Source organism: Mugil cephalus, chromosome 16 (assembly GCF_022458985.1).
Source record: "Mugil cephalus isolate CIBA_MC_2020 chromosome 16, CIBA_Mcephalus_1.1, whole genome shotgun sequence".
Lineage (NCBI taxonomy): Eukaryota > Metazoa > Chordata > Actinopteri > Mugiliformes > Mugilidae > Mugil > Mugil cephalus.
The window spans coordinates 13,218,891-13,245,495 of record NC_061785.1 but is presented as its reverse complement, the minus strand read 5'-3'; the positions used below and the strand labels follow the sequence as shown (position 1 = coordinate 13,245,495).

Below are 26,605 nucleotides of genomic sequence, written 5' to 3'. Positions count from 1 at the left end.
TTCCTTCTTATTTTTTTTTTTTTAATAAAGGCATTATCATATTTCATATTTTGGTGGTACACAATTCAAGTTTTTATAGATTTGGTTCACAGAAGAATCACATATTTAACTGAGCAAACTTCCCTAGATGAGACAACTGTTTAAAAAGTAGCTTAAATAATGGTACAGTACAAAAGTTGTAGTTTTTTTTTTCTTATGAGGAAGGTACAGTGGCACAATATTCTTCTTTGTAGAAAAAATAAAATAAAAAAGTTCCTCCTTTTCTTTTTTCTCCATTGTTTTGCAGCAGACAGCCGATTTTAAAAAACGATACATTCACTGGCTTTCTTTATCCCACTGGCAGAAGGCACTAAAGGGCAGACTTGGATCAAGCAGCATGTGCACATATGGCTTTTTGTTTCCTATATATATATATATATATATACACATACACACATATATATATATATATATGCCCTGCAGGACAACACAGTCAAACAGAAGAGCAGGGAAATGTCCTGATGTGGCTTCTGACAAACTCTGTGTGAGTGCTGTTTGACCCAAGTCTGCAAAGGAGTTCATGCTTCATTTAAAACGAGCACTAAGTGCCTCGATAAATACCAAGTGCACGTTAAAAAAGTACTCTTCAGTTCCACTGCAAAATTTAAAAAGCACAGGGCCAGACTGAAGGGAACTGAGATGATCCTCGAGCCCGGTTTGTCACCGCGGGACAGAAATGCAGTTCTACTGTGTCAGTCCTGCGTCTTTAGCCATGCCGTAGAAGATTCCTCTCTTCGACATGAGGTTCGCAGGAGTGTCAAACTCTGCTACCTGTCCCTTGTCCAACACCAGCACTCTGCAAGAAGAGACAAGAGGATATTTGCTTTACAAAGACGCCAGTAAAGGATGAACTCTCATTCACATGGAAAATAAAAGATGTGCTGTGAGTGCACAGTTTTAATACAGTGTGAAGCATATCAGCGACGTGTGATCAGAAAATGTGTGAGAAATGTCACGTTGTTTGTCTTAACTTGTGATTATTAACACCTAGTCAATGTCAGCGGGTGTGTACACAGATCACAGCTCTACTGGAAGACTATGGGCTCCACACAATATCTATTATTTGCTATGTGTGAAAGGGAGGAGGTCACCATCATAAATTAGAAGGTGACTACACAAAGGAAGAAACATCCACCAGCCTTAATGATAATGACAACTGTAGTTCAGTATTTAGTGTGTAACTGTGACTTACAGCATTATACACAGTTTAGTTGGTTTATTCCTGTTTACATGTATTTATTTAACAGACAACACTTACAACACGTCGGCCCTTTTCTCTGGGCCATGATTCATAACAGAGGCTGTGTGCTTTCTCCTCACGTGCTGGCTACGTGAACAAGCCTCCTCTTTGTTCTGTGATTATTTGATGTGCTCTTTGCTTTCAGAGCACACTATTGTGGCCTGAGCAGTGTAGTGATAGTGTGTCCTAAATGTGCCTAGTGTGTGAAAGATCACCCACGATTCATGTTGGTAAAAGGTGTGAACGGGGCCTTGGCTACATAGGGCCACATTGTTTAAATGTTTGAAGCCATGGCTCACACTATTTACTCTCACTTTAGAGTGAACAAACCCAAGAAAATCAAATCTCCAATATCCAGTCTGCTCTGTTCTCTACGTGGTTCAGCATAAAGTCTAGTTCACCTAAATAAAAGAGCACTGTGGTGTAGTATGTAACGTATCTAACCTTGTGTAATCCATGATTGTGTTGAGTCTGTGTGCGATGGTGAAGACGGTGCAGTCTTCAAACTGAGTCCTTATGGTGGACTGGATGAGATCATCCGTCTCCAGGTCAATAGCAGCAGTAGCTTCATCCAGGATGAGGATCCTCGTCTTCCTCAGGAGAGCTCGGGCCAAACACACCAGCTGCCTCTGGCCCACGCTGCAGACACAAGAGCACAGAAGATGTGAGCCAACGTTTAGAGCGTAGGTCTTCAACAGGGGGTCCGTGAAGGTACCGCAGGAGGAGGGGTCGCAAAATCTTTGGTTGATTAGGCATTTTTTATATATATATATTTTTTTATTTTCCCCCACAAATTTAAATTTCCTTCATTAACTGGAATCCAACATATTTTAGTAAAAAGATAAGGGACAGGTTAATATTAAATGCAAAATAATAAATAATGTATTTTTATAAATAGCACTAGGCAGAGTTTAATACAGAACACACTACTTAATCTCTCCATCAGTTTGGGGGTCCTTGGCCTGAAAAACGTTAAAGAGGGTTTAGAGAGAACCGGGGTTGAGGTTCTCCTCCTTTCTTTTCCTGTGAACATACCTGAGGTTCTCTCCTCCCTCCGAACACTCCAGCTCCAGTTTTGCCGTCTGGTTGCTGACAAACTTGTGGAGGTGAGAATGTTCCAGGGCTTTCCACACCTCTTCGTCATTGTACTTCTCAAACGGGTCCAGGTTCATCCTCAGAGTCCCAGAGAACAGGACTGGCTCCTAAGGCAGAGACATTAATAGAAAAAAAAACTTTGCTTCCAGGCTTTGTGCTAAGCTAAGCTAACCATCAGAAGATCATATCAAAGAGTTGGTCTTCAGGTATTCAAACCATTTTTTGTGTGACCGTGAGAGTTGTGTACCTGTGGAATGATGGTGAGTTTGGACCTCAGGTCGTGCAGGCCTATCTCAGATATCTTCACCTCATCAATGGTGATCTCTCCTCCTGCAGCTTCCAGCAGCCTGAAGAGGCAGAGCGTCATGGAGGACTTGCCAGCCCCTGTGCGCCCCACGATGCCAATCTGTACAGAAACATATTTAGATGAGGTGTCACAGGAACCCTTCTAACCGATCAGAAACCAGCCCGTCGCACCCTCGCCCACCTTCTCTCCTCCCTTCACATTCAGAGAGATGTTCCTCAGAACCAGGTCCAGTCCTTCTCGGTACCGAACGCTGTAGTCGCTGAACTTCACATTCCCGTCCATGGGCCATTCGGGAGGCGGCTTCTTGTCTTCCACCTCCCAGGGGGCCTGTGAACACAAACACAGGTTTTGTGACTAGGAAAACTTTCTGAACAACTCATTATCCTTCGTGCTGTTCAGCGGCACCGGTTTGTTTATCACTCTAACAACTCGTAGAGCTGCCAAACATTTATTTCACCTCCGGGGAAGCACTGGATGAACCAAACAAAGGCTTTCACTAACAGCTATACCAGTTCCCGTATAAAAGGGGTACATTATGTGATGCCTGTCGAAAAGGTACACCGTGTACAGTACAAATGCCCTTTTTGTTGTCTTATGCAACAGAGGGGCCTTGCTGGCACCAGGTAATCTAGCCTTTCTGGATCTGGTTATGGTTTATAGGTCTTGGAGAGTGTGATTTGAGCAGCGGGGCAGTTTTTTGGAATGTGGGTGAATTCCTGCATGTTAAGTGCAACACGTAGCCAACACTAGTTTAAAAGCAAACACATGCAACGTCCAGCCCCTGAGGAGTGTGAGAGAGGAGCACAACCACAACACAACCTCTCGTGTGTGTGCGCTCACACATGCTGCACAACATACCTCCGTCTTGGTCTCGGAGTATTCCTTCACTCGCTCCACTGCTACTATGTTGTTCTCCAGATCCGAAGTCATCCGGACCATCCAGTTCAGAGACATGGTCACCTGTTAAAAGACACTGGATTTAAAGCGCTACTTAAAAGCTCAATTAGGGGTTTTACAGTAACACAAGGCAAAGTAACTACATTTGTATGGCAGCTTTGAATAATATTGCATTATACACTGATCAGGCATTACATTATGACCACCTTCCTAATTTTGTGTAGGTCTCTCTTTAGCCTCCCAAAACAGCTGTGACTAATCAGAGAGTGGACATGGGCCTTCTGAGGGTGTCTTGTGGTGTCTGGTAACAGGATGTTGTTAGTGGGGGTCTTTTGGGTCCTATGGGTTGAGGGGAGGAGCCTCAGTGGATCATCCCAAGGACACTTGATCGGTTTGGGATCTAGTGAATTTGGAGGCCAGGTCAACACCCTGTGTTGCTTTTCATGTTGGACATGAAACTGTTTTTGCTATGGGGTGGGGGGGGGGGGGGGGGGGGGGGGGGGCGGGGGTCGGGGGTGGTCTGGTCTAGGTGGGTGGTACATGTCTATGTAACATTCACAAAATGCCAGGTCCAAACGTTTCCCAGCAGAATACTGAATTGTCACAATATGGTCAACGTTATTTACTTCTACTGTCAGTGGTCATAATGTTATGCCTGTTCGGGGTAAAGTGCTTTATGTGAGACAAAAAATACTAATTTTATTAAAGAAAACAAAAAATTCCAAAAGTCAGTGGAAAATAAGTATGTACTACTGGGGTGTGTCGGTAGCTCACCAAAATTAACTGACAAGTTTATATTAAAAATACACTGTCTGGCCCCCCCCCCCCCAAAAAAAAGAAAAGGTGCAGAAAAAGCGGTCATGGAAAAAGATTATTGGTCTGTTTGAGAAGGGTTGAATCCCTGTTATGCATCAAGCAGAGAAAACATCTGAAGGGACTGACGCAGAAACTATTAAAATTGGGTTAAGAACTGTCCAACATGTTATTAAAAACTGGAAGGATAGTGGAGGAACCGTCGTCTTCAAGGAAGAAATGCGAACGGCAAAAAATATCCTGATTGATTGTGATCACTTAAACGTTTGGTTCGGTGAAATCAAATCAAAGAACTAAGGGCTATGTGTAATAGTGAAAGTAAGAGCATTTCCACATGTACAATGTGTCAAGGGATTGGGACTGAACAGTTGTGTAACCTTAAGAAATCCACTAATCAGTGAGGCTAACTGGGAAAAAAGGCTTCAATTTGCTAGGGAGCTTAAAGACTGGACTCTGGAGCAATGGAAGAAGATCATGTGGTCTGATGAGTCCAGATTCACTCTGTTCCAGTTGCTCAGGTTTAGGTTCAGCAACATTATGTCCAGAGAATGAGGTCAGCTGACTGCCTGAATATACTGAATGACCAAGTTATTACATCAATGGATTTTTTTCTTCCCTGATGACACAGGCATATTCAGAGATGTCAGGATTCATGGGGCTGAAATTGTGAAAGAGTGGTTCAGGGAGCTTGAGACATGATTTTGTCAGATGGATTGGCCCTCACAAAATTTAATGAAGAGCAACAGTTAATTGGTTAAAATAATATGCTAAAAATGAAAGAGTCAAAAGGTAGATCAGTGGTGGAAAGACTGAAAGTTATGAGCACAGGTTATTAGTTACTGGGATGATAATGATCTACGGGTTTATCAGAGGTTTTGGTACTAAAAATAGATACCAGCTGTTGGAAACAAGGTTGAAGGCGGCAGAGTTTGTGGCTGTAAAAACCAAAACAATTAGTTAAAAGAGGCTAAAAGACTAACCTGACCTACTGCTAGAATACAAAACAATAACCTGAGAAACCTGAGAAATATTTAGGTAGTATTTGTAACTTTAAAATATGTACCCTGATAGATAGATAATACTGCTACTGGATTTTAATATTAACCTGTAAAAAAAAAAAAAAAAAAAGACACCATACTGCCCTACTGTATCTTAATAATCATATTACAGTGGTTAGTTTATAGCAGCACCTGTAGAGCGTAGGACACGGACAGACCCACGAGGCCGGGGTTCAGGCTCGCCTTTCCGTACACAGCAAACACGGCAGCAAACAACACAATGCAGTTCCCAATGAACTCAATACGCACTCCCAGCCACCTGCATGAGACCAAGGTTACAGTTAAAACAAGTCTATGGAGGACTGAGGAACTCTCATGTAAATATGTATAGTGTCCATTTATCTTTAGTGTTTTCAAAATAAAAGCATGATTATAATTATTTTCCCCTGTTAAATGTTCTTATAAGTATCTGTTTATGTGGGTGAGGTGAAAGTGTGTTGTGCTAGAATTAAAGCATCAGAGCAAATTGTACTGTATTATGATAAGACCACATGTAGCTGTAGTGATGGTGTGTGTGGTTTTTCACGTAATGTGTCAACATTGTGCTCCAGTGTTGAATTTATTTTCCGTGGCCTTTCTCGGCCTCTGTATTCAGCCAGAGGGTCTAATAGGACGGGTCAGACAGTCAGGACGGATGTGATGTAGTAACTAGTGAATAACTGATCTGTACCAACACTTGTTGATGTTGCAGCTTTTGTTTTTGTCCTTCCTCTGGTCATAAGATGGGAGGTCTGAGAGGGTCTGATATTCAGAGTGGATTTTTACTTTTGCTCCAATGTTACAATTAGAATACAGACACAAGAGTGGTATTGTTCTCGACACTGAGCCGCCTTTAGGTCTGAATGATTGTTTATAGGTGCGTGATCCTTTTAAGGCAGAAACGTGCAAACACTTCAACATTTTATTTCAAATTTAAACTAGAACAGGTGGAAAATATCTGAAACACACATATGGAGTAAAGGCTGATTTAAAGTTAGATTTCAATTACGACATGCTTAGGTGTTGATTAATGCCATCTGCTGTTATTTTTCATTTCTACTTTCCTTCATTATAGGAAACGGAGTGTGAATTTTGGACGATTTGATATGGGGAGCGTTTACATTTATATTTAAACATTAATATTTAACATTTACATTTAGATTTTAATGTTTTACATTTATATTTAACATTTACATTTATATTTAACATTTACATTTATATTTAACATTTAACATTTAACATTTACATTTAACATTTACATTTAGATTTAATGTTTTACATTTATATTTAACATCTACATTTAACATTTAGATTTAACATTTAGATTTAACATTTAGATTTAACTATAATTTTTGTCACACTCGGATCGGTTAGAGCCTAATTTTTCTTTAGTATTTTGGAGCTAAATGTAGGAAAAATTGCGTGTTCATTTGAACATGCACACCTTTACAAACGGCGTCCCATAATTTGATGGATAAATTAAGACATCACTTGACGTCCCTATAGGAATGAGGAAATAGTTTTTTGCATTCTGCGTCATCTTTAACAATTAATAGATTTATTTAGCATAAAAGTAACAGATTAACCCCTTGTAAAAAATGATCCATCAGCTGGAGCCGTAATGCTGGCACAGAAATAAAGATGAGCTAACAGCAGTCTTTATTTTGTACTGCTCCAAGTCTCGATCAAGCAACATGAATATGGAGGATCTTAAACGCCTCATCCAGGACCCCGCTGGCTGAGTACAGAGGGACAGGAGAAACCTTTTCAACCAAACTGGATCACAGAGTTGATGAACTGAGAGAGGAGGCACCTACCTGTTGGACACTATACCCGGGTAGTAACTCTTTTGGTTCTCATCCACTTTCATATCACTCATCAGAACAAAGGCAGAGTGTCTGCCATAGGCTCGGATTACACTACAGCCAGTGATGGTCTCAGAGAAATGAGAGTATATGGGAGAGCGGCTGATCGACTCCAGGCGCTTTAGCTGCCGAGACGTAGCAACGTAAAATCTCTACAGGCGTTGAGGGGGGGGAGAAAAACAAACACATAGTTAGAACCGGGCGAGGCTGTGCACATGATCAGATATTTCAAAACAGTAAACAGAGTCAAGCCCACACACATACACACACGCACGCACGCAGAGACTTAAATGAAGCCTGTGTCCACAAAGCACCTACAGAGCTCATTTGATATTCCAATGTTTCAGATTATGGATAAGATGGCACCTGGAGTAGCATTCGCAAAGGTGAGTCACATGTAAATCAGTCTTTACAACTGTTTCACACGCCACGCTGCACGTAATCATCTCAATCAAGACACCTACACTGCCAGTCAAAAGTTTTACAACACTATATTTCTTTTTTTGTGTGATGTCTGATTTTGTTAAAGCACAGATCAAATAAACAACTGAAGTTAAAATATATATATATATATATGTATATATATATATATACATATATATATATATATATATACATATATATTATATACATATATATATATATATATATATATATATATATATATATATATATATATATTGTGAACTCATCAAAGTAACCATCATTGGCTGATTTAACATGTGTACACTTGTGACATTCTTTCTTTCTAAAATGGAAATCAAATGTTTTTCCCGGAGGGTGCTTTGCTTTCACTCTTCTGTCCACTCTAAACCAGCTCCATGGGGTTAAAGTCTAGAGACTGGGCCGTCCACTCCATGTTTTCAAGCTTTCCATCTTGTTTTTATCCTGAGGTAGCTCTGGTAAAGCCTGGGCTAAAGTTTTAGGTCATTATCTTGCTGTAGGATGAAGCCCTGACCAACTATACCAGACTAAAACTTACATAATGCGATAATATTAAGTTCCAGGCCTCTGACAGCACTGGGTATGATTACCTGCAGATCTTTTTGGTTCCACATAAATGGCCATAAAAATCAAATTTACATTCTAATAAAGACATTTTGAGATCGGCGGGTCTGTTCTCTTATAACCCACATGTGTCGTCAGGTTAATTTGATTAGGCATCAGTCAAACAGAGGTCTCCCAGTACAACATGATTAAAGACAGATGACGCAGCGAAGAGACAGACCATGCAGGGTATGTGCCATGAAGCAGCAGGTGTAACATGAGCTCGTGTTAGTACAGGTGATTTTAGTCATTTGGAGGATCAGTTAGCATCACACAGTGAACACACAGACACTGGATTCATATTTTAGAATCCATTCACAGGTTTGTGTATATTAATCTTCATTATCTTAAGGCTAAAAAGCCTGCGGTGAGGCCCAAAGGAATAACTACTATATGTGTGTGACTGGTGAGCTGTGTAATCGTTCACTTTAATGTCAGCAGGGTTGGATCAAACAGGTAAATGATTTCATCCCAGGCGATATTTAAATGATTTGATAAATCCCATTCAGAAATGTCCTGATCTTTAATTCCTTAATATGGGTCAACACTGCACTCTGAAACGATGCGCTGGCTCAACGTATGTAACAGTTTGCATGGATAGTTTTAAGTTATTTCAACTCAGCTAGTATTGAGTTTATGCCACAAGACTTTTCTAGGTCTAGTTAGGCCAACTCAATTACTTTGGTACAAGATACACATTTCCCTTGCCCTCTACATCATAGGTCTGCAACAAGGGGTCTGCGACACCTAGGGGGTCCGCAGTGGTACTGCAGGGGGGTCGCAAAATCTTTGGTTGATTAGATATTTCTTATATATTTAAATGAATAAATGTAAATACATATTAATATCAATCCAACACGTTTTTGTACGGGGACAAGCGATTGCTTAATATTGAATGCAAAAGGATAATGATAATATGTATTTATTAATAGCACTTGGCCGTGTTTAATATAAAACACACATAGTAGGTAGGGGGTCACTGAAGACCCCTGACCTACACGCTTATTTAAGTCAAACAAACTTAATTTAACATAACTGTGTTAAATAATATTATTATTAGAGAAACATGGCTGCCAATCTGCACCAACGCAAACATCACTCACAATCTTACACCAGTGGGGTATACACTGGAAGCATTTAATTTTGCAATGCAGACTTTCTGCCTCAGATTTAACACCTGAGCAGAGACGAGTGTTTTGTCTTTTGTTTTATTATTTCTTTCCAGAATTTGGAGACCAGGCTCTAAAGCCACAGATGACCTTACACCACTCTTTTTCCACAGGCTGATTTAACCACTCGCACTGTAATGGCAGAAATTTGCCATTTCGAGGTTTAGTTCAAGAGTGCGTTGTCGAACCGAATCTCCCTGGGGTTCTGGACGCAAATCTACACCCACAAATCTTCTACCCTCAACATGATGCAGTGTCAACACATAAAAGATCTTCAATCATAAAAAAAAAGTTACAAAAGCAGCAAATCACTAGCAATTTCTTTGAAAAAAGAAATTCAAAAATAAAATTGTGTTGATTTGGAATCTGCCCCATTTTTAGAGCACTGGAGTCACACCATGATTAGAAACTGTTGTTCTCCAGTCACAACAGTTGGTCTGATTGTGACACCTCAGCGACTAACAGGTCAGACTGAGCTTCGTTCTCATTAATTGGGTTTTGTTACTGGTTATGGTTAGAAAGCTAACAGAGAAAAGATAACTCTAAGCTTGGAAAAAAGATGTATGAGTAAACCATTCCCGCTTTAGCTGGATATTAAAGTACTTACATGTTGCGTTTATAAATAGCCTCAAAGATGATTGCTCTGAACATCTGAACAATGAGGCGCTGCTAACTACTCCCGCAGTCCTAAACTACAGACTGACCACAGAGTCACTACAGCCACAGCTGTCTACAACTACTGGACTAGGTCCTACAGAGCTGCAATGGTCACTGCTTCCAAACGCATGCAACAGTCTACGAGCACGCACACAACACTCAGACATGCATGTTGTATTAATAAGTCAGCAGACTCGCTTCCTATTTACCTGGACCCACCAATAGAACACCATTAACGGGGCTATGACTATGAGGAACATTGGGGTGAGGGCAGAGCATATGAGCAGCACATTCAGTGTGTACCAGAAAGTGCGCATCCATATGTCAATATTGTCTGGGATGTGGGAGTCTATAGCATCCACGTCTTTGCTGAAGCGGTTTAATAACCGCCCAGTGGGGGTGCTCTCGAAGAAGGCCTGCGGAGCTCGCAGGACCCCCTGAAGCATGTTGCGGTGTGTGAGCTTGGCTGCCCGCAGCATACTGTAGGCCCGGCACAACAGGCAGTTAGCCAGCAACAGCACACCTGCGAGAAGGGGAGAGGGGGAAGGGGGGGGGGGGGGGTCAAGTGTGACAACACAACAACACCTGAGTTAAATGGACTAGGACCTGGTTCATCATCTCTCCAGTGAGCTCACGCTACAAAATGCAAAGCTTTTCACTGGCTGTGAAAGTGAATACATGAAACAGCAGCTTCCACTGATTGTGGCTTTTTTTAAAAACCAGACCAAAACCAAAAAAAAAAAGTTCTCATCTTTCTCCAAGAGACCTCGTTTCCTTTTCATGTATGCTATCGCCTTGGTTATGACTGCCCAGGAACTCTACACCAGTATTTACAGTGTGTGACCCAAACAAACCTCTCGTGTGTGTCAGCACAGTTTTCTAAAGGTAGAGGGGAGTGTCAGTACAAATCAGGTTTTGTCCCCGTGTGTTTCATTAATCCCTAATCCCGCAGAAATCAGTGATATAACCTGCCTCTAGCTTTGTACCAGGTGGCTATGTACCATACCTGCTCTTAAAAAAATAGCAATTGCAATAAAAGGAGAGGTTTTGACAGGGATTAATTACAGCTTGATCTATATTTTATATTCTTCATATATTTTAGCTCAGGTCATTTGCTTAGAGACACTAATCCAACACCAGTGACGTCTTTTTGTACCTTTTTGAATCTTTAGTTTGCACTGGAATACATCTTATGCAAAGCTTTGCATCTGAACTGCCATTATGCTTCATGAAAACTGAGATGCTCAGATACATAAGCCGCACATTACGCAACAGTGACAGCTCCACACACATCGCTTGGCCAAAACCTACTATAAATCCAGTCATGAAATGAGTCACACTGGCCAACAAATAGCCACCAAATGAAGTAGATTCTGTTGTATTAACACTGGTCCACCACTAGAGGGAGGTTATAGCTCACTAAAGACTGACTAACACAAACATTGATAGTTCCAGGTCTGGATTTACATTGAAGACAGTTTTAGTGTATATTGTGCATACTGGGTTGTATCGCTCAGCATGACAGTGTGTGTGTGTGTGTGTGTGTGTGTGTGTGTGGCAGCAGACTGCAGGTAGGACAGGAAGGGCTGCGGAGGAAGCAAAGTTAAGTTTTACACTTTGAAAAGGAGAAAACCAGCAGGAGGTCGTCAATGGCAACATCACAGGCTAGGGAGAAACAAAAGCTGGAAGGTTACAAACTCTGCTGCGCCCAGCGTGCATGCGGCATGCCACTCCAGGAAGAGGAAGAAGAAGAGTCACACATTTGCAAGGAAAAGAGGAACATAGAGGACCAATTGGCACACGTGCACCACCCAACCCCTCCCCTCCCCTCCCCTCCCCTTCCCCGAGTACCTGGACAAAGAAGTATATAATAGCCAGGGGAATTATGACAAAGGCAAAATAGGGCGTGCTCGAAATGATAACTATCATGGTGGAGAGGGAGACGAAGAAGGTGCCCAAGAACATGAGCACAGTGGCTGGCAGAGCCTCGTCTATGACATAGATGTCCTTGGAGAAGCGGTTGATGATGCGTCCTAAAGGTGTGGTGTCAAAGAAAGACTGGGGCGTGTGAAGTTTGTTGATGAGAAGGCTATGGTGCAGCTTCTTGGCTGCACCGATGTTCCCCATGGCTAGTGTGAAGGAAGAGATCATGACCAGGATACCTGGGATTGGGTTAGACCAGAGGAGAAGAGGGAAAAGATATTGGAAAGGGAAGTTTTTATTTCGGAATGAGAATGCAATGGAATTAATAGTTGACAAATGCAGCGTCTGTCCTGAGAGTGAAGGAGTCAACACAACAGTTCACGGTTACCATCGCAGCCTCCATGCATTCAGTGAACAAAAGCCTAACGAGAACAATGCATTCGATTATTAGGTGTAATACTGGTCCTTTAAGTGTAGGCATTAATTATTTTTCGAGAAGACACTACAAAATGCAAAACTTTTCACTGGCTGCAAAGTAAACACATTTCAATGAGGTCAGGAACAAAGAGCTGTTGTGGGTAGACGCGCCATCGTGGAACCAAAGTTGCCTTTTCATGCAATAAATTCATCCAATGAATAGGATTTGACTATGAAATGGGCTACTGCACCAGTTTCTCACCTTGTGAAATGCCCAGCGCTGCGTACACCCCCACCCTCATATGTACATGCTCCTTGGTGTTATTAGCCGGCACGTCGTTGGTCCACTCGCTGAGCCAGACGTTGGCTCCGATGGCGGCGGCGCTCTGACAGCCGTACAGGCAGCAGATGACCACCGAGAGCAGCGGCCCCACCGCCTTGGCATACTCCAGGTACACTCTGGTTTTCACCTGATAGGGACACGGGCACCGTTAGCCCTGTATGTGGCTTTCAGTCAGCCAATCAGAGAAGATCAAGGAAACACTCTCAGGTCAAATGGTTTGATTTTCTTGGTCAGTGGTTACCAATCTAGGAAGCGCAACAAGAGGGGCGCCACAGATCACAGTTTTCACCTGTTTCACCAGTTTTTAACCAGTAATGTGTTTGTCTCTCTACATGTACAATATGGAGGGCTTAAAATATCTCCATATAGTTACATAAATAAAAATAAATGAGAGTACAGAAGTGATGGTCTGACCCTGCCCGTTTCTGCGGTCTCTGCCTGGATGAGTTTCTCCATCTCCTGCGGTTTCTTCTTCTCTGCTTGATCTGAATGTTTCCTTTGGCTGCAGCCGTGTCTCCTCACTGAGCGGGATCTGGGGTTCTCTCCGTCTGATGAAATGATGCTGATCTGCCTGTGGAAGGGAGAGAGCGGAGACAGCTGAGGTCAGCGTATGAAAATTTGGACGGTGCAGCTTTCTCGTGTCGTCTATACAACACGATTTATTTCTGAAGTAAGAGTCAAACAGCAAATCTTTAAGAATGAGGTCAGGCCCTGCTCTATCATATCAACATGTGGGTACTATGAGCAGGCTCATTGTAGAAGCATAAAGACTACAATAAAAGTTCCTTTAATGCCAGCTAAATAAACACCAGTTCCAAGATTTCCAGTACCTTATGAAATTTCTCTTAGCTTCATTGATCACCGGTTCGTTGTCCACCATGTCTGTGTGGTTGCTGAGGGCATCTTCAGGGTACAATTCCTCCTCCTCAAACTCATCTGTGAAAGTATTGATTCACATATTATACTCCGTCACGTGACCTAACACCCACAATTGCGTGAGGCGCAATTAAAGGAGGAGGAAATGTTAATCTACCAGCGGCCTCTTCCTCCTCCACGATGTCCTCCAGGGAGTAGTTCCTGAGAAACTCTGCGAAGGCTCCGTTCTGTTTGAGCAGCTCCTGGTAGGAGCCCATCTCGGACACCCGGCCCTCCACAATAACCACTATGTTGTCCACCTGGGGCAGGAAGCTGATGCCGTGTGTGACCAGAATGCGCGTCTGGAGTCAAACAACAGAGGAAAGCTCAGTTTGATACAGTTCAAAGACAGACACACTTGTTTATGACGAGCTCGTCATATTCAGTGCTTTCTCTCACCAGCGTGAAAGATCTCAAGCAGCTCTTATCAGACATTTCTGTCATAAATGTAAAAAAAAACAACTGTGTAATAAACCGATGTGACCTGATATGACTTCCTTTAGTAAAAAGATAAGCTACTTCCTCTTCTGAAACTTTGAGAGACTATATCTGGGCTCCAGCTGTCTTCAGTATGTTTCTAAAGCAAACTGAGTGTTTCATTAAGCTGGAGTGAAACAAATAGACAGCTGGACACATTAGCATTGTCAAAGGAATTTTACAAAGGACCGTCCAGTAACGCAGGAGAGACTCTTCTTCATGTGAAGGATTAAATGTTTGCTACATCACAATATTTCTGAAAAAGCTGTCTCTCATTAGGCCCCAACTATGATTGGAAAAAAGCAAAAGAGCACAAACACTTTAAAACAACCCAGAAAAACGGCAAAAACGAGTTAAGACTAACTATATTAACATGCTATTTGTGCGTATGAGGCTGTCAGTCTTATTTGAAGGAACAGCAGCTGCTATTCACCACAAAGACGAACTAGATGAGTCACCAAAGTCACTATAATTCATCTTCTGAGGCGCAAAACCGTTTGTGAGAAATGTCACGACAATCAGTCTAAAACAACACCACAATACCACAATAACTGCAAAGGCTGTCTTTCTGACTCTCCTCACCTTGCCTTTCAGCACCCCCTCCGGACCAATAAGGTTGTCAAAGATGTGTTTGGACACGTGGGCGTCCACAGCGGACAGCGGGTCGTCCAGCAGGTAGACATCTGCGTCGCTGTACAGAGCCCGAGCCAGACTCACCCTCTGCCTCTGGCCGCCGGAGAGGTTGATGCCCTGCAGCACCAACACAAGAGAGTCAGTGTTCTTCAAAACAAAACCTTAATCACATGATGGAAAAGTAATTAAACTCGAGAGAGAGTGTTGTTTGGAGAATGTTTGGAGCTGAATCTTTGCTGTAGTGACACTGGAACCACAGCAGATACTTTAAATGACAGTGCTTCCTACGCTAACCTACCTTCTCTCCGATCTCAGTCATGTCTCCTCCAGGCAGAACTTGCAGGTCCGGGGTTAAGGCGCAGGCCTCCAGAACGCAGCGATACTTCTGCTCATTGTAGGGTTTCCCAAACAGGATGTTGTCCCTCAGAGTGGCGTTCTGTATCCAGGCCTGCTGAGGTACGTAGGCCACTGAGCCCTGAGAAGAGAGGCACGCGACAGTTATTCTCTATCACGAAACTTCACGTTTTAGTCCCCAGAAGATATTATTTCTTATTTGTATATTCACATTTCCAGAAATGATTCCAGCTGCAATACGCTTGATTTGCCCTGAGAGAAGTTTAGATGATTGAACACTTTATTGAGGATCACTGTTTTTAAGGCATTTGGTTTTGTACCTGGTGGTAAAATGATTTATTGATACTTGGTGGTATTTGGTTTGGTTGAGTTGAGGATATATGCTACCCCACTGTGATATGTGTCCAATTTATATCAAGATCTAGCAGCTATCAGGTCAGGTGATTAGATTAGCTTGGTTAGCTTGGTTTAGCTTGTAAAAAAAAAAAAAAAACTGACGAGAAGAATCTCTAAAGCTCTCAGCTTTTAGTTACGTTAATCTGTACAAAACAGCGATGCTAAGCTAACTGCCTGTAGACCATCAAGCTAACCTTTTAGGAAAATGTCTTGAGCTTTAGCAGCTTCTCAGCTGCATGCATGCAGAGCACAGTGCATTAGGTTTCTCTGACTCTTTCACTAAAAATAAGGGCAACACAGTAGCTGAGATTGAGGCAAAACACTAAAATTATAGGCCATGAAATGACAACAAATAGATGAAAAACGCTCTACACAGAGCTGAGGAAAACCACAGAGTTAGGTGATCCTTATCTGCGGGTTCATCACCACGAGCAACGTCTTTCCCACGATAATACCGAGCATTGCAGCTGCCGAAGACCGAGGGGGTAAAATAAAGTGGATGAAATAACTTCTGTTTAAATCTTACCCTAACGGAAATTTCTCCCTCCACTTTTTCCATTTCACCCAGCAGCGCCGAGATCAGGGAGGATTTCCCACAGCCAACGTGGCCCACCACCGCCAGCAGGGAGCCCTGTGGCACCATGATGTTAATGCTGCGAAACACACACGAGAAGGTTTTAAGAGCGTGCACGCGCGACAACTGATACCGACATAAGTAACAAAATACGGTGCGTGTTGTTTTTTTTTGGGATATACTTGTGTAGAACTGGAGGATCTTCTTTAGCCCAGGTGTATTTCCCATTGACAACCGTCACCGCATACTCTGTTGAGCAATAAAATGACAAATAGCTTTCTTTTCAGCAGCTCTTCACACAGATTTGACAGAACAAAAGACTAAAACAACACTTAGTGGTTCAAAGGTCTCCAGGCTTTGTACGTTAAGCTTTGTATTTAGATAACATTGAGTTAAAGTGATTGACTGACAGTATGTTAATGGAAAGTGTCTGCTGGTCTATGTCGTAACAACTACCAAAAGAGGTGCAGTTTTTTTTTTTTTTTTTTTTTTTACAATTACCTGTGCCTGCGTTCTTTCTGTCGACTGAATCTGGATCCAATTCATCATGACTCAGGAAAGTCTGGATTCGCTTCAAAGAAACGCTGGCCTGTTCCACAGAATAAACACACACAGAGGGCGTAATGAAATCTGGAGCACAATCACGCGCAGGACAGGAAGTAAATAAAAAAAAAAAAAAAAAAAAAAAAAAGATTGGCGCTCACCTGTACGATGCTGCTGATGACTTGTGGAAGCATGTTGAGAGGGAACCTGAGGATGTTAAAGAGCGAGAGCGACACAAAGGCCTTCTCCGCATCGAGGACGTTATTCTCATCCACAGTCACATACACGGCGAATGTTGTCAAGGCAACCTGGGAACACATGGACAAACAGGCCATCAGGGTCTCTCGGTTTACTGTGGAGATGAGGAGCAGTCAGAGCTGTGGATATTCAGCCCGTTACAGTTTATAATCGCTCATAAACACTGGCTTTTGGCTAATGGAATGTACTTTTATCTGGTAAACACAACATGCTCTCAAAATGTAATTACATAGACGTCGGACATTTAAAAATAAATAAATGTTTATTTCCTCGGTTGTGCTGGCGTATCTGAACGCTGAGGTGTCTGAGGTGTCTGGAGTCAAGCTCTGGTTTCTTCATGAATCGACCTACAGCCACACACCTCTTGGTATTTACGCTGCCTGGCTCTGATTTGCAGGAAGTGATTACACAATTACAATATTTAACCCCTGCTTCTGCCTGCAGGTCAACTTGAGGGATCATGTTTGACATGTTACTGTGAAGTTAATCCAAGAATATGAAGCCAAGCATGTGGACCTTCTAGTAAATGCATTACAACCAAAGAAGTAATTCTTAAACGTAAAGTAAACCTGTTCCACCTGAAACCGATCCACGCTGACCCCTGTCAGCACAAAATGACACACCGCTCCTGAGGGGGTTACCACAACTCTAAACCTATGTGACCAAATGTCATTCCCACATCACTGGTAAACACCACTTCCCGCTGAAGCGCACTGATTTTCATTCACAAATACAAATGATGATGTCACTTCACTGGCTCTTTATCTAAACTCATATGACAGATATTTATGCAGCTAAAATATTGCATCAAACAGCTGTGTGAAGCATCACTAGAATCTGCAGTGTTTACACCTTCATATTGAGTGTAGCCTCACTGCTCCACAACTTTACTATTTACGTTAACTCCCATTTCCCTCTTGGTGTTGTTTTGAAGGTATATTTAAAATGGAACAGAGAATTGGTCCCTCAGTGAGGTGTAATACTCTCAAGAATACTCCACTCCATAAGCCTGTGTGGGGGGGGGGGCTGAGGACTAATAAACCTTACTCCCTAGCAACGGCACCACAGAAATTATACACAAATAATTATTATTGTTCCTAAAGTAGCGTTGTTGTGCTAAATTGAGCATTGAGCAAGTTTAACATTGTTAGGGGAAGTAGCAGAGCCGTGTCAACTAAGAAACACCTTAATTCCTAAATGTGTCCTATGTTAAACTTGGCCTAGTGCTGTTTATTTATATACATCATTATTGTCATTTTACATTCAATATTAAGCTCTGCCTTATGCTTTTACTAAAATATGTTGGAGTAATGTGTACTTAAAGAAATTTAAATTTGTGGGGGGAAAATAAAAAAAATGTATATAAAAAATGTCCAATCAACCAAAGATTAATATTCTGTTTCCCCCCCTATGAAACAGAATACAACAATGGGTCCTGAGTTGTTCCCTCCCAGACCTGTGGACTGAGCCTACCAGGAATGGTGCACTGGTCCAGGCCATGGTGGACAGCGCTCCCAGATAGGCCGTCTTGCGCAGCACGTTGAGCTCCTTCTGCCGAATGGCTAAGACTTTATCTCTGAAGGAGTTCTCCCAGGCGTACAGCTTCAGCACTTTGATGCCGTTCAGGATCTCGTTCATCAGCTTGATACGAGAGTCCTTGTGCTGCATCTGCTCAACCTGAAGTTGACAAGTAGACAAATTGTTGTTAATTTGAGAAGTGATGGACTTGAAACTGACTAAACCCTAAAGAAACTGGAAAAAGTAGACGAATGGAGTTGAATATGTTTACAACCAAATGTCTCTGACTGGTTGTATCACGATCCAGTTGTGTGTTGAGTCCGGCCTCGCCAAGCCAGATACTTATAGCAAATTTTGCTAAATTCCATATATATCATTCAAACTGAAGGTTAAAGCAATGAACTTAACTTTATTGTAAGTTAATACATGTAAAACAAAAACTAAATTATGTATGCCTATATTAAACGGTGCCCAGTCTTAGTTCATACCTGATAGGCTCGAGTCTTCATGGCAATGACAGCATTAAAAGGAATCAGCATGATCATGACCGCGACACCAGCGAGCACAGAGGGGCCGAGGTTCTGTGAAACACAATGGATCCAGCAAATCAGTGAAGACTGGAGACAAAGCAAAACTCCCCCGAGCGTATGTCAAGAAAATATGACAGCTCCTGTTACCCTCACCAACACCTGTAATGCTTCTACATAGTTTGTCAGCCATAAGTCTATGAGATGCTAACAGAAACATGCAGTAAATCTTTGTCTTGCTGGCTGGAGAACAACATTATTACTGACAGAAGAATATAAAGTTACATTCAGTGTTTGGCTCCACCCATGGATTTACAATGTGACACCCAGTTACAACGTTCAGTGAGGGTCTCCTCAAATGAAAAGGAGGGAAAAAACCCATTTATGACAATCTACAATTAATTCAAAACTAACACACAGCCCATGATTATAACTGGTGCACGTACCTGCCAGAGGAAATACAGGGCCAACATAATCTGGAGAGGGGCAGACCACAGCATGTTGAGGAAGGTGGTCAAGTCCATGAACCTCTGTGCATCCACAGACATCAAGTTGACGACCTCTCCCACCGTAGACGAACGCTTGGCGGCGTTAGTTATCACCAGAGCCTGAAGGATGAGGTTGAGTTAAAACACCAACTGAACTTAGCGCTCCGAGAAGCATACTCTATTGTCTCTTTAGTAAAATGTACTACATGAAAAGAATTTTGTTCACTTTGTTGATAGGCATGAGGCGTTTTTTTTTTTTTAGTCTAGCTTACCTTCCTGTAGATAGCTCCAATGATGGCGGTGCGTACATTCATGCCGGTGACAAAACAGTATTGAAAGTGATGATGGAGGATGATGGTCTGTGTCAAGGCTGTGAAGAACATGAGGAAAGCCAGAGTGTAACCCCACCAGTAAGGAGATTCGTCATCATTGGTGAAAGTGATCAGCATCCTGTGAAAGGGAAGAAAAACAAAAATTAGTTTGGCTCTGAAATAACCAGTGTCAATAAAGACACATTCATGTATGTGACGCTGATGTACCCTCATTAAAAATTACTTCTATCATCTGTCAGCAAACACAAACGCTGTTCATACCAGCTCAGACAACAAAGAAACGTGTTCACAACAACTCTGCAGATGAATTATTCAGAATTTCTCACACCGGCATAGAACTTGTTGTCTCCCAACTGTAAACACCTCAGTGAAACACATCCTATTTACATCCCCCTCCAAAGATACTAATCTGATCTCTGGCTTCTGTGGACCAGCCTGTTTGTTAACACAATAAGAATATTTTCATAAGCTTATGATAGTGTGTTAGGGAGGCAGAACAATTCCTATCAGGAGATCTGCTGACAAAGAAACATCTGATGGTCCTTTGTTCTGTGTGGGTTGATTCTTTTTGTTGGGTCCCTCGATGCCTCAGAGGGACAGAATCTATTGTCAGTTGTCTACGTCTACGCAGACTCCTTCATAAAAATTGTTGTTCTTTATAACATGTCAATGTGTTTTGTTGACTGCGGCCTTAACTCATCCTGGATAGACTGGCGCACTTTAACAAGTTAGTTAATTAGTTTAAATGCTAATAATCATTTTCTTTGGTGGTTAAGGCAACATGAGGTTATAGAGGATGTTCTTTAGCATGCTACTTAACTTGGTTAACATACTGGTTAACTTAGCATGGTAGTTCAGCTCAACATATCATTTGATTTATGTGGTCCCTCACACCGAATGCTAACTAGCCTCAAAGCTCATGGTTATGACTAAGGGTATATTATTAAACTCTGACCAAACTATGCTAACTTCTGTATAAAGCGTTGGAAGGCTGAGCAGGCGCTAATATTAGCCTCATGCTATATCTGTTCCCCTTGACACCAGGGACGAAAGATGTGATATTAATTATCAACGATCAACCGCATGACCCGGACAAAACACCCCGGCAACAGGAAAACTGTGCGGTCAACCATCTCGAAGATATTATCTAACTTACATAGTGAGAGACGAGGTTTTCATACAACAGCTGCTATCACTAAATTTCCACCTCAGGGCCATTAGAAGCACGAACAGGAACCATATTTACATAAACTCTGTATCCGGAATAGGGACAGTGCGTTTTTTTTAATAAACAGAGTACGGTTCTGTGTTAAGCAAACCATAATGCAAAAACAAAAATATGATATGCAAAAAGTATACGTCGAGGCAACGCTGGAACAGTGGTTCTTTGTTTGGAGAAAGCAGGCAGTAGTCAAGTGCGATGTTTCATTCTACCTGAGCAGCTGAGGGTTGACAAAGGTGATGACGTCCTGCAGGAGCTTGAAGGCCGAGCCAATCATGAAGTAGGGTCCAAAGGCTCTGATGAGGGCGTACAGGAAGGACGGCTGGCGGGGTGAAGCTTTCTGATTGGACAGCAGCACCTCTACTTCCTCCGGGCTGGTTTCACCTCCTCCTCCTCCTCCTCCTCCTCCTGTGATGTGGTTGGTGGTCGATGGTGGGACTTTGGAGTATGCAGCCTGGCTGGACAGACTCTGTTCACTATAAATGAATGATTTGACAGAAAAGAGGAAGAGAAATTGTAACGACAAAGTTACAGTTTCTAAACTGATTTTACACTATTTAATTTTAGAGATTATGTTTTGTTGATGGTACCCAGTCAAACCCTCTTAACACTGGTAATGGAATTCCTCAGGGCTCTATTCAAGAGCCCTTACTATTTATACTAGAAACGACACAATGTTTTTATGCTACCGAAACCCTTTTTCAGTGTAAATGTCATTTTTTTTTCAACGATCACGATATAAAAGTCTAGTTTTAAATGCATGACAGATGATGACTTTAAAACAACAAATGTAGGTAAATTACTTTGCGCAGGCTCCTCAGTGTACACTTTAATAACTGATTAAATATTTACTTCTGTGTAAAATAGGTTGCTCATAGCAACAAATCCATAGACAAATATCACCCAACTCAATTTTACTTGTCCCACGCAGTTTTATAGCATCTCCCAGCTTTTCATTACGGTTTTATAGTGCACTCAGTCCTATCCTGTCACACCCAGTATGCACAGTCAGTGGAGATCAAAGCAGAGCAAAAACGAACGAGAGTATCGGATCTGTACATGGAGGCCAACGTCTGCTGGAAGATTAACGGGACAGCTGTTTGTCGTACTAAATGTGCATTTAAAATCATCAAAGAAACAACGTCGTTGACCAAAAACAGCATCGGTTAATTAATCTGATTTAAATGTCAAGTAGAGTTCATATTTGGTAAGTGATCAATTTATACTACTTTGCTCAGAGGGAGGATAAAATGTGGAGGCTGCTAATCTTTTAAATACAATAAGCAGCGCTTCAACTAGAAGAGAAGGGTTGCAATTAAACACATAAAAATAAAAATAAAACACACTTTATTCTTTCTATATCAAGAAGGAAAACAGGAGCTGCCGCTGTGAGTCCCCTGACTGCTTGTGATTGCATTTGTTGAACTGGTAAATAGGAAGGGATAAATGGTTCAAAAGCACCTCAAGCAGCAAGATGTAATGTGAGAAATGTTTCAACTTTGAAAGGAAAGGAATGCCGAGTGAACCACACAAAATCTATTCTAATACCGGCTTGCTTAAGGTGCAGGAGTCAGATTCCAGCGGCGAACTAACCGGTAACTACAGTTCAACACTGTGATAGAATTCAAACAGGTTTTTAGACAAGAAGTGAAAAGGCTTATTAGAGCTTTCCTGTATCACTTTACCAGTAGCTCTCAGTGGTGAGAGCACGGCGAAACTCAGAGAGGAGAGGAAGCAGCCTGATGGAGGTCAAAGTCCAGGGAGCTTATCGAGCATGCTTGTGCATAAAATTGCTTCTTTTTTTTTTTTTTTTCGCTGAGGCAGTTGAATGTGTAGCTGAAGAGCTGCTGCTTGGAACGGCCGGAAAACTAATCCAATTTCTACAGTATGTAGCTGAGCAATATTACATTTTTTTTTTTTTACATGAGAAAAAAATGGTTAATTTAGCACAACAGTGGGGGGTGGGTTTAATCCTTAGAAGCTGTGACATTAAAAATCTAAAATATTCCACAAACAAGGCGATGCATATTAAACGCTCTCTCTGGTGTCTGCAGACGCTCTTTTGGCTGGAATGTTGCCTCAGTCTCTATTTCTAAGGAGTTTTTCACTTCTCTTTCTGTTGTTTACTTTTAGCAGGTTCCCACAGCGTTTAGCAGATACTGGCCATAGCAACAGTGCTAACAGTTTCACATATGAGAAGTAGAAACCCTGCCTCATGGTTTCACTGGTGAAAAAGGGGATGAACATATGCCTCTAAACACAAAGAGCCCTGCCTTAAGACAACACCCTATCAGTTCTCTTGACTGACAAAGAAGTAAATGGTAAAGGCAGCTTCTTTAACAAATATAAATGTGTGTAAATTATAGATCTGTATGAATTAGAGTTCCTCTGGCTCACAAACCTGCTCCACTTGTTAGATTTGGCTTTCTGATTGAACACAACGTTTAAACTTTGAGAAATGAGAAACCTGATTAACACTGCTTGAATGCTGCTGGAGAGTCCAATTTCTTATCCATCTATCACATCTTGACATCTTCCTCTGTGCCGTGGACATTTTCTGTAACTAGGAAACCGAAGCTCTGTGAGCTACATCTTTGCACTGGGTGACATGATCCTGTAGTTCATTTCGCCTCACATATACCGTCCCGCTGACCCGATTACTACCAAATAAAGCACCTCATCTTTGGAGGAAAGTAGTGCCCAATAAGTGCATTATGTCCTCCTGTTAGGACAGTGTTCGCTAAGACGACGGCGCCCAACTGCTTTTATAAATTTCAGAGCTTTTAAAATGAATCTATACAATTGCCCTATAAAGTGTACAGTACATAGTCTGTAGAGACACGGCTGCTGTTTGTAAGGCTTTTTTTTTGTAGCATGAAGGAAACAGAATCTCGCTTTGTTGCGTCCAAATAACTTGGATATGTATAAATGCAGACCCTTTGTGCACTAAATAAAAACTGTTTTCTCAACAGGGAGCCTCGCTGCTCTCAAGGCATCATATGTCAGTAATATACTTTAAGTATATAAGCACATTAAGCCAGCAATGGTTTCAAATTATTGACCAGTTGAGCATTTGAAGGTATCCAGGTTACAGCAGTTCTCCAGTTTCCAGCTTTAACCTCATTTATCCCGATAACTTGCTTTCTTAGTAAACACAAACATAGCGAGTGTTTTAACTTCATACACTGTGACATGAAGTAAAGCTTTCATGTGAGTGGCACAGACATACAGGAACATACACTTAGCCTGCGCTATCCATTTCATGTATTAGCGGCGACTCATTCATATCCATTCTCCCTTATTTACCTTTTGGACTTGGCCTGCTCCTTCTCCCACTCTCTGAGGAGTTTGGGCACCATCACCTTGGAGCTGTCACGCTCGTTCAGAGACCAGAGGTCTTTGGCCTCCAGGGGCTTCTTGTAGCCTTTAATTGCCATGCTGAAAGAGACGGAAACAGTATAAATCAAATCAATCTGCCACTGACAACCTCAATCCAACACAAACAAGTTCCGCTGCTAAAAATGAAAGACGCTGTCGGACTAAAGTTTGAATCTTGTGATTTCCTCAATCCCATGTGTGCGTTTCATTATTTGGCCAAAATGTTATTCTAAAACTAAGGAGGTTTATCTCACAGTGTTTCTAGTATGAGCTTCTCTCCGTATGACAAGTAATTGAGTTTCTGGGATTTGCTAATCATCATGATGTACCACAGGATTGGATTTGACCGGAAATTGGTTCGATATATTTTCTGGGGCAGAGACTGCCTTACGGTAAATCAGAAAGAAGATGCTGCGCTTCCATCAAAAGCAAAAAACAAAAAAATCCACTAATCCACTACTACTCTGTAGCTTATGTAGAAAACTGGAATGTATAATGTGTACTAGCATATGTGTTCAAAAAAATGGACTTCAAAATTTAATTAACAAAAATAATGTGAATTAATTTTTAATGAACCAATAAAAGTTGTATGAATTGTGACATCACATCATTTTATAACAATAACTGTTTACATATAATATTTAACTAGACGTTTTTATGGTACTCAGCTAATGAAACGCTAAAAACCTGCAAACAAAATCAGCTGGTTAACTCCTGTAAGCTTTCAAAATAATCAATAAATAAATATGATTTAACCAATTAGAGGCTGTATAAGTCTATTACTTTTCTAGTTAAACAAGGCAGCTCAGGCTACGGCGACAGCTAAGAAGCTATTTTTAATTCGGCATTAACAACGACAGCTAACTAGTTAATGCGGCGCTGCTTCTACTAATTTAATTGTAAAGTCATTCCTGCACAAAGATGCACATTTTATAAGCAAATAGACGTCTCTGAGCTCACTCAAGCTAACAACAGCTAGCTAACGTAGATGTAGATGTGTGTGTGTGTGTGTGTGTGTGTACATTTATATATAGCAATGTGAACTCACGTCGTAAACCACCAGAAGGTCATGGTGGAGAGAAAACCCGCTGTGTTTTCAGGGCAGGGATTCTGAGGAGAAACGGGGAAAAAAAAAGAAAAAAGAAATAGGCCAGGGAGGTTAAACAAGGATAAGGAGGACATGCTTCTGTGGGCAGCCAGAAACAACTGAACTCTGTGTGTGTGTGTGGCTGAGTGTGTGACTGAGTGTGTGACCTGCTGTCACAGGCATGAAACTGGAACGGAGCACTCAGACTATCAACCGCTCAGGACGGCGAAACACACAGCGTCAGCGGGAATGCGAGATGTTCAGATGCTCGGCGGCGCACAAACGTGCTTCCTGGATTGTGTAAGGACAGTGCGGCGGGGCAGGATGTGCGACTCACGTGGTCGGAGACGGCGTTGGAGAAGAGGGGGGGTTTCTCGTTGAAACAGCAGAGGATCAGCTCACACAAAATGAGGCCGAAGTAGAAGTAGAATGTGGTGAATCGCAGCTTATCCGCAACTTCATCCTGTATAAGAGCATAAAAAACCACACACACACAAATGCAGGAAGTTAGTCCACACATCCAGTGTTTACATATAAGGGAAATGAGGCCTTGTGTTTCATTCACGGGGACGTTTTTCCATACTTTAGGTAAAACGATACGCGCGCCTGCAGTAAACGAACACCTTTGTCGCAGTTTGAAGCGGCTGTCGAACGTGTGAATGAGGAGAGGGACCCGCGGGTGAATCGTGGAAATGAACCATGAACACTTTTTCTCGGCGCAGAGTGCAACCTCCAGGCAGCGTGGTTGCTATTTGTTTATGGCGCGTTTTCACACCAAGACGATGACAGTTTAAGCACCGGTCCAGACGTCGCCGTCTATTTCTGGAAAGGATGGTCTTTCAGTGGCGGCTGTTCAGTTAATAGAACAAGAGACTAAATTGCTCATGATGCTAACTTCCATCCATCGCGTCCCGCAAAAGAAAGTCTAACACAAACAGCAATAAATCTGTCACAGATGGACGCGCATTTCGAACTCTGACATACCTGCAGAGCCAATAAAGAACAATAAAGGCTCTGTGTGCTATTAACCAACATAAAAGATGCAAACAAAGAG

The 26,605-nt window shown here is 41.9% G+C and overlaps 1 protein-coding gene across 2 annotated transcripts in view; it reads right to left on the bottom strand.

Annotated features, from left to right (window-relative positions):
* abcc3 (ATP-binding cassette, sub-family C (CFTR/MRP), member 3) overlaps window positions 1–26,605 on the bottom strand; it is a 47,474-nt gene continuing 20,869 nt past the window's right edge. The window contains exons 5-31 of one of the 2 annotated variants that reach the window (XM_047608705.1): window positions 25,889–26,014; window positions 25,513–25,574; window positions 24,393–24,524; window positions 21,299–21,562; window positions 19,805–19,982; window positions 19,491–19,652; window positions 19,006–19,098; window positions 18,473–18,676; window positions 16,903–17,049; window positions 16,700–16,787; window positions 16,381–16,447; window positions 16,151–16,277; window positions 15,173–15,349; window positions 14,824–14,991; window positions 13,883–14,066; window positions 13,680–13,785; window positions 13,264–13,420; window positions 12,769–12,976; window positions 10,376–10,689; window positions 7,246–7,445; window positions 5,582–5,708; window positions 3,540–3,641; window positions 2,862–3,008; window positions 2,622–2,780; window positions 2,315–2,481; window positions 1,724–1,918; window positions 1–835 (exon numbers count right to left, since the gene is read on the bottom strand). In XM_047608705.1, coding sequence (XP_047464661.1) covers window positions 724–835; window positions 1,724–1,918; window positions 2,315–2,481; window positions 2,622–2,780; window positions 2,862–3,008; window positions 3,540–3,641; window positions 5,582–5,708; window positions 7,246–7,445; window positions 10,376–10,689; window positions 12,769–12,976; window positions 13,264–13,420; window positions 13,680–13,785; window positions 13,883–14,066; window positions 14,824–14,991; window positions 15,173–15,349; window positions 16,151–16,277; window positions 16,381–16,447; window positions 16,700–16,787; window positions 16,903–17,049; window positions 18,473–18,676; window positions 19,006–19,098; window positions 19,491–19,652; window positions 19,805–19,982; window positions 21,299–21,562; window positions 24,393–24,524; window positions 25,513–25,574; window positions 25,889–26,014 — 4,173 coding nt within the window. In that variant the 3' untranslated portion in view covers window positions 1–723. Of the gene's footprint in view, window positions 836–1,723; window positions 1,919–2,314; window positions 2,482–2,621; window positions 2,781–2,861; window positions 3,009–3,539; window positions 3,642–5,581; window positions 5,709–7,245; window positions 7,446–10,375; window positions 10,690–12,017; window positions 12,329–12,768; window positions 12,977–13,263; window positions 13,421–13,679; window positions 13,786–13,882; window positions 14,067–14,823; window positions 14,992–15,172; window positions 15,350–16,150; window positions 16,278–16,380; window positions 16,448–16,699; window positions 16,788–16,902; window positions 17,050–18,472; window positions 18,677–19,005; window positions 19,099–19,490; window positions 19,653–19,804; window positions 19,983–21,298; window positions 21,563–24,392; window positions 24,525–25,512; window positions 25,575–25,888; window positions 26,015–26,605 lie in introns of both variants that reach the window. The other variant, XM_047608706.1, reaches the window with a different exon arrangement.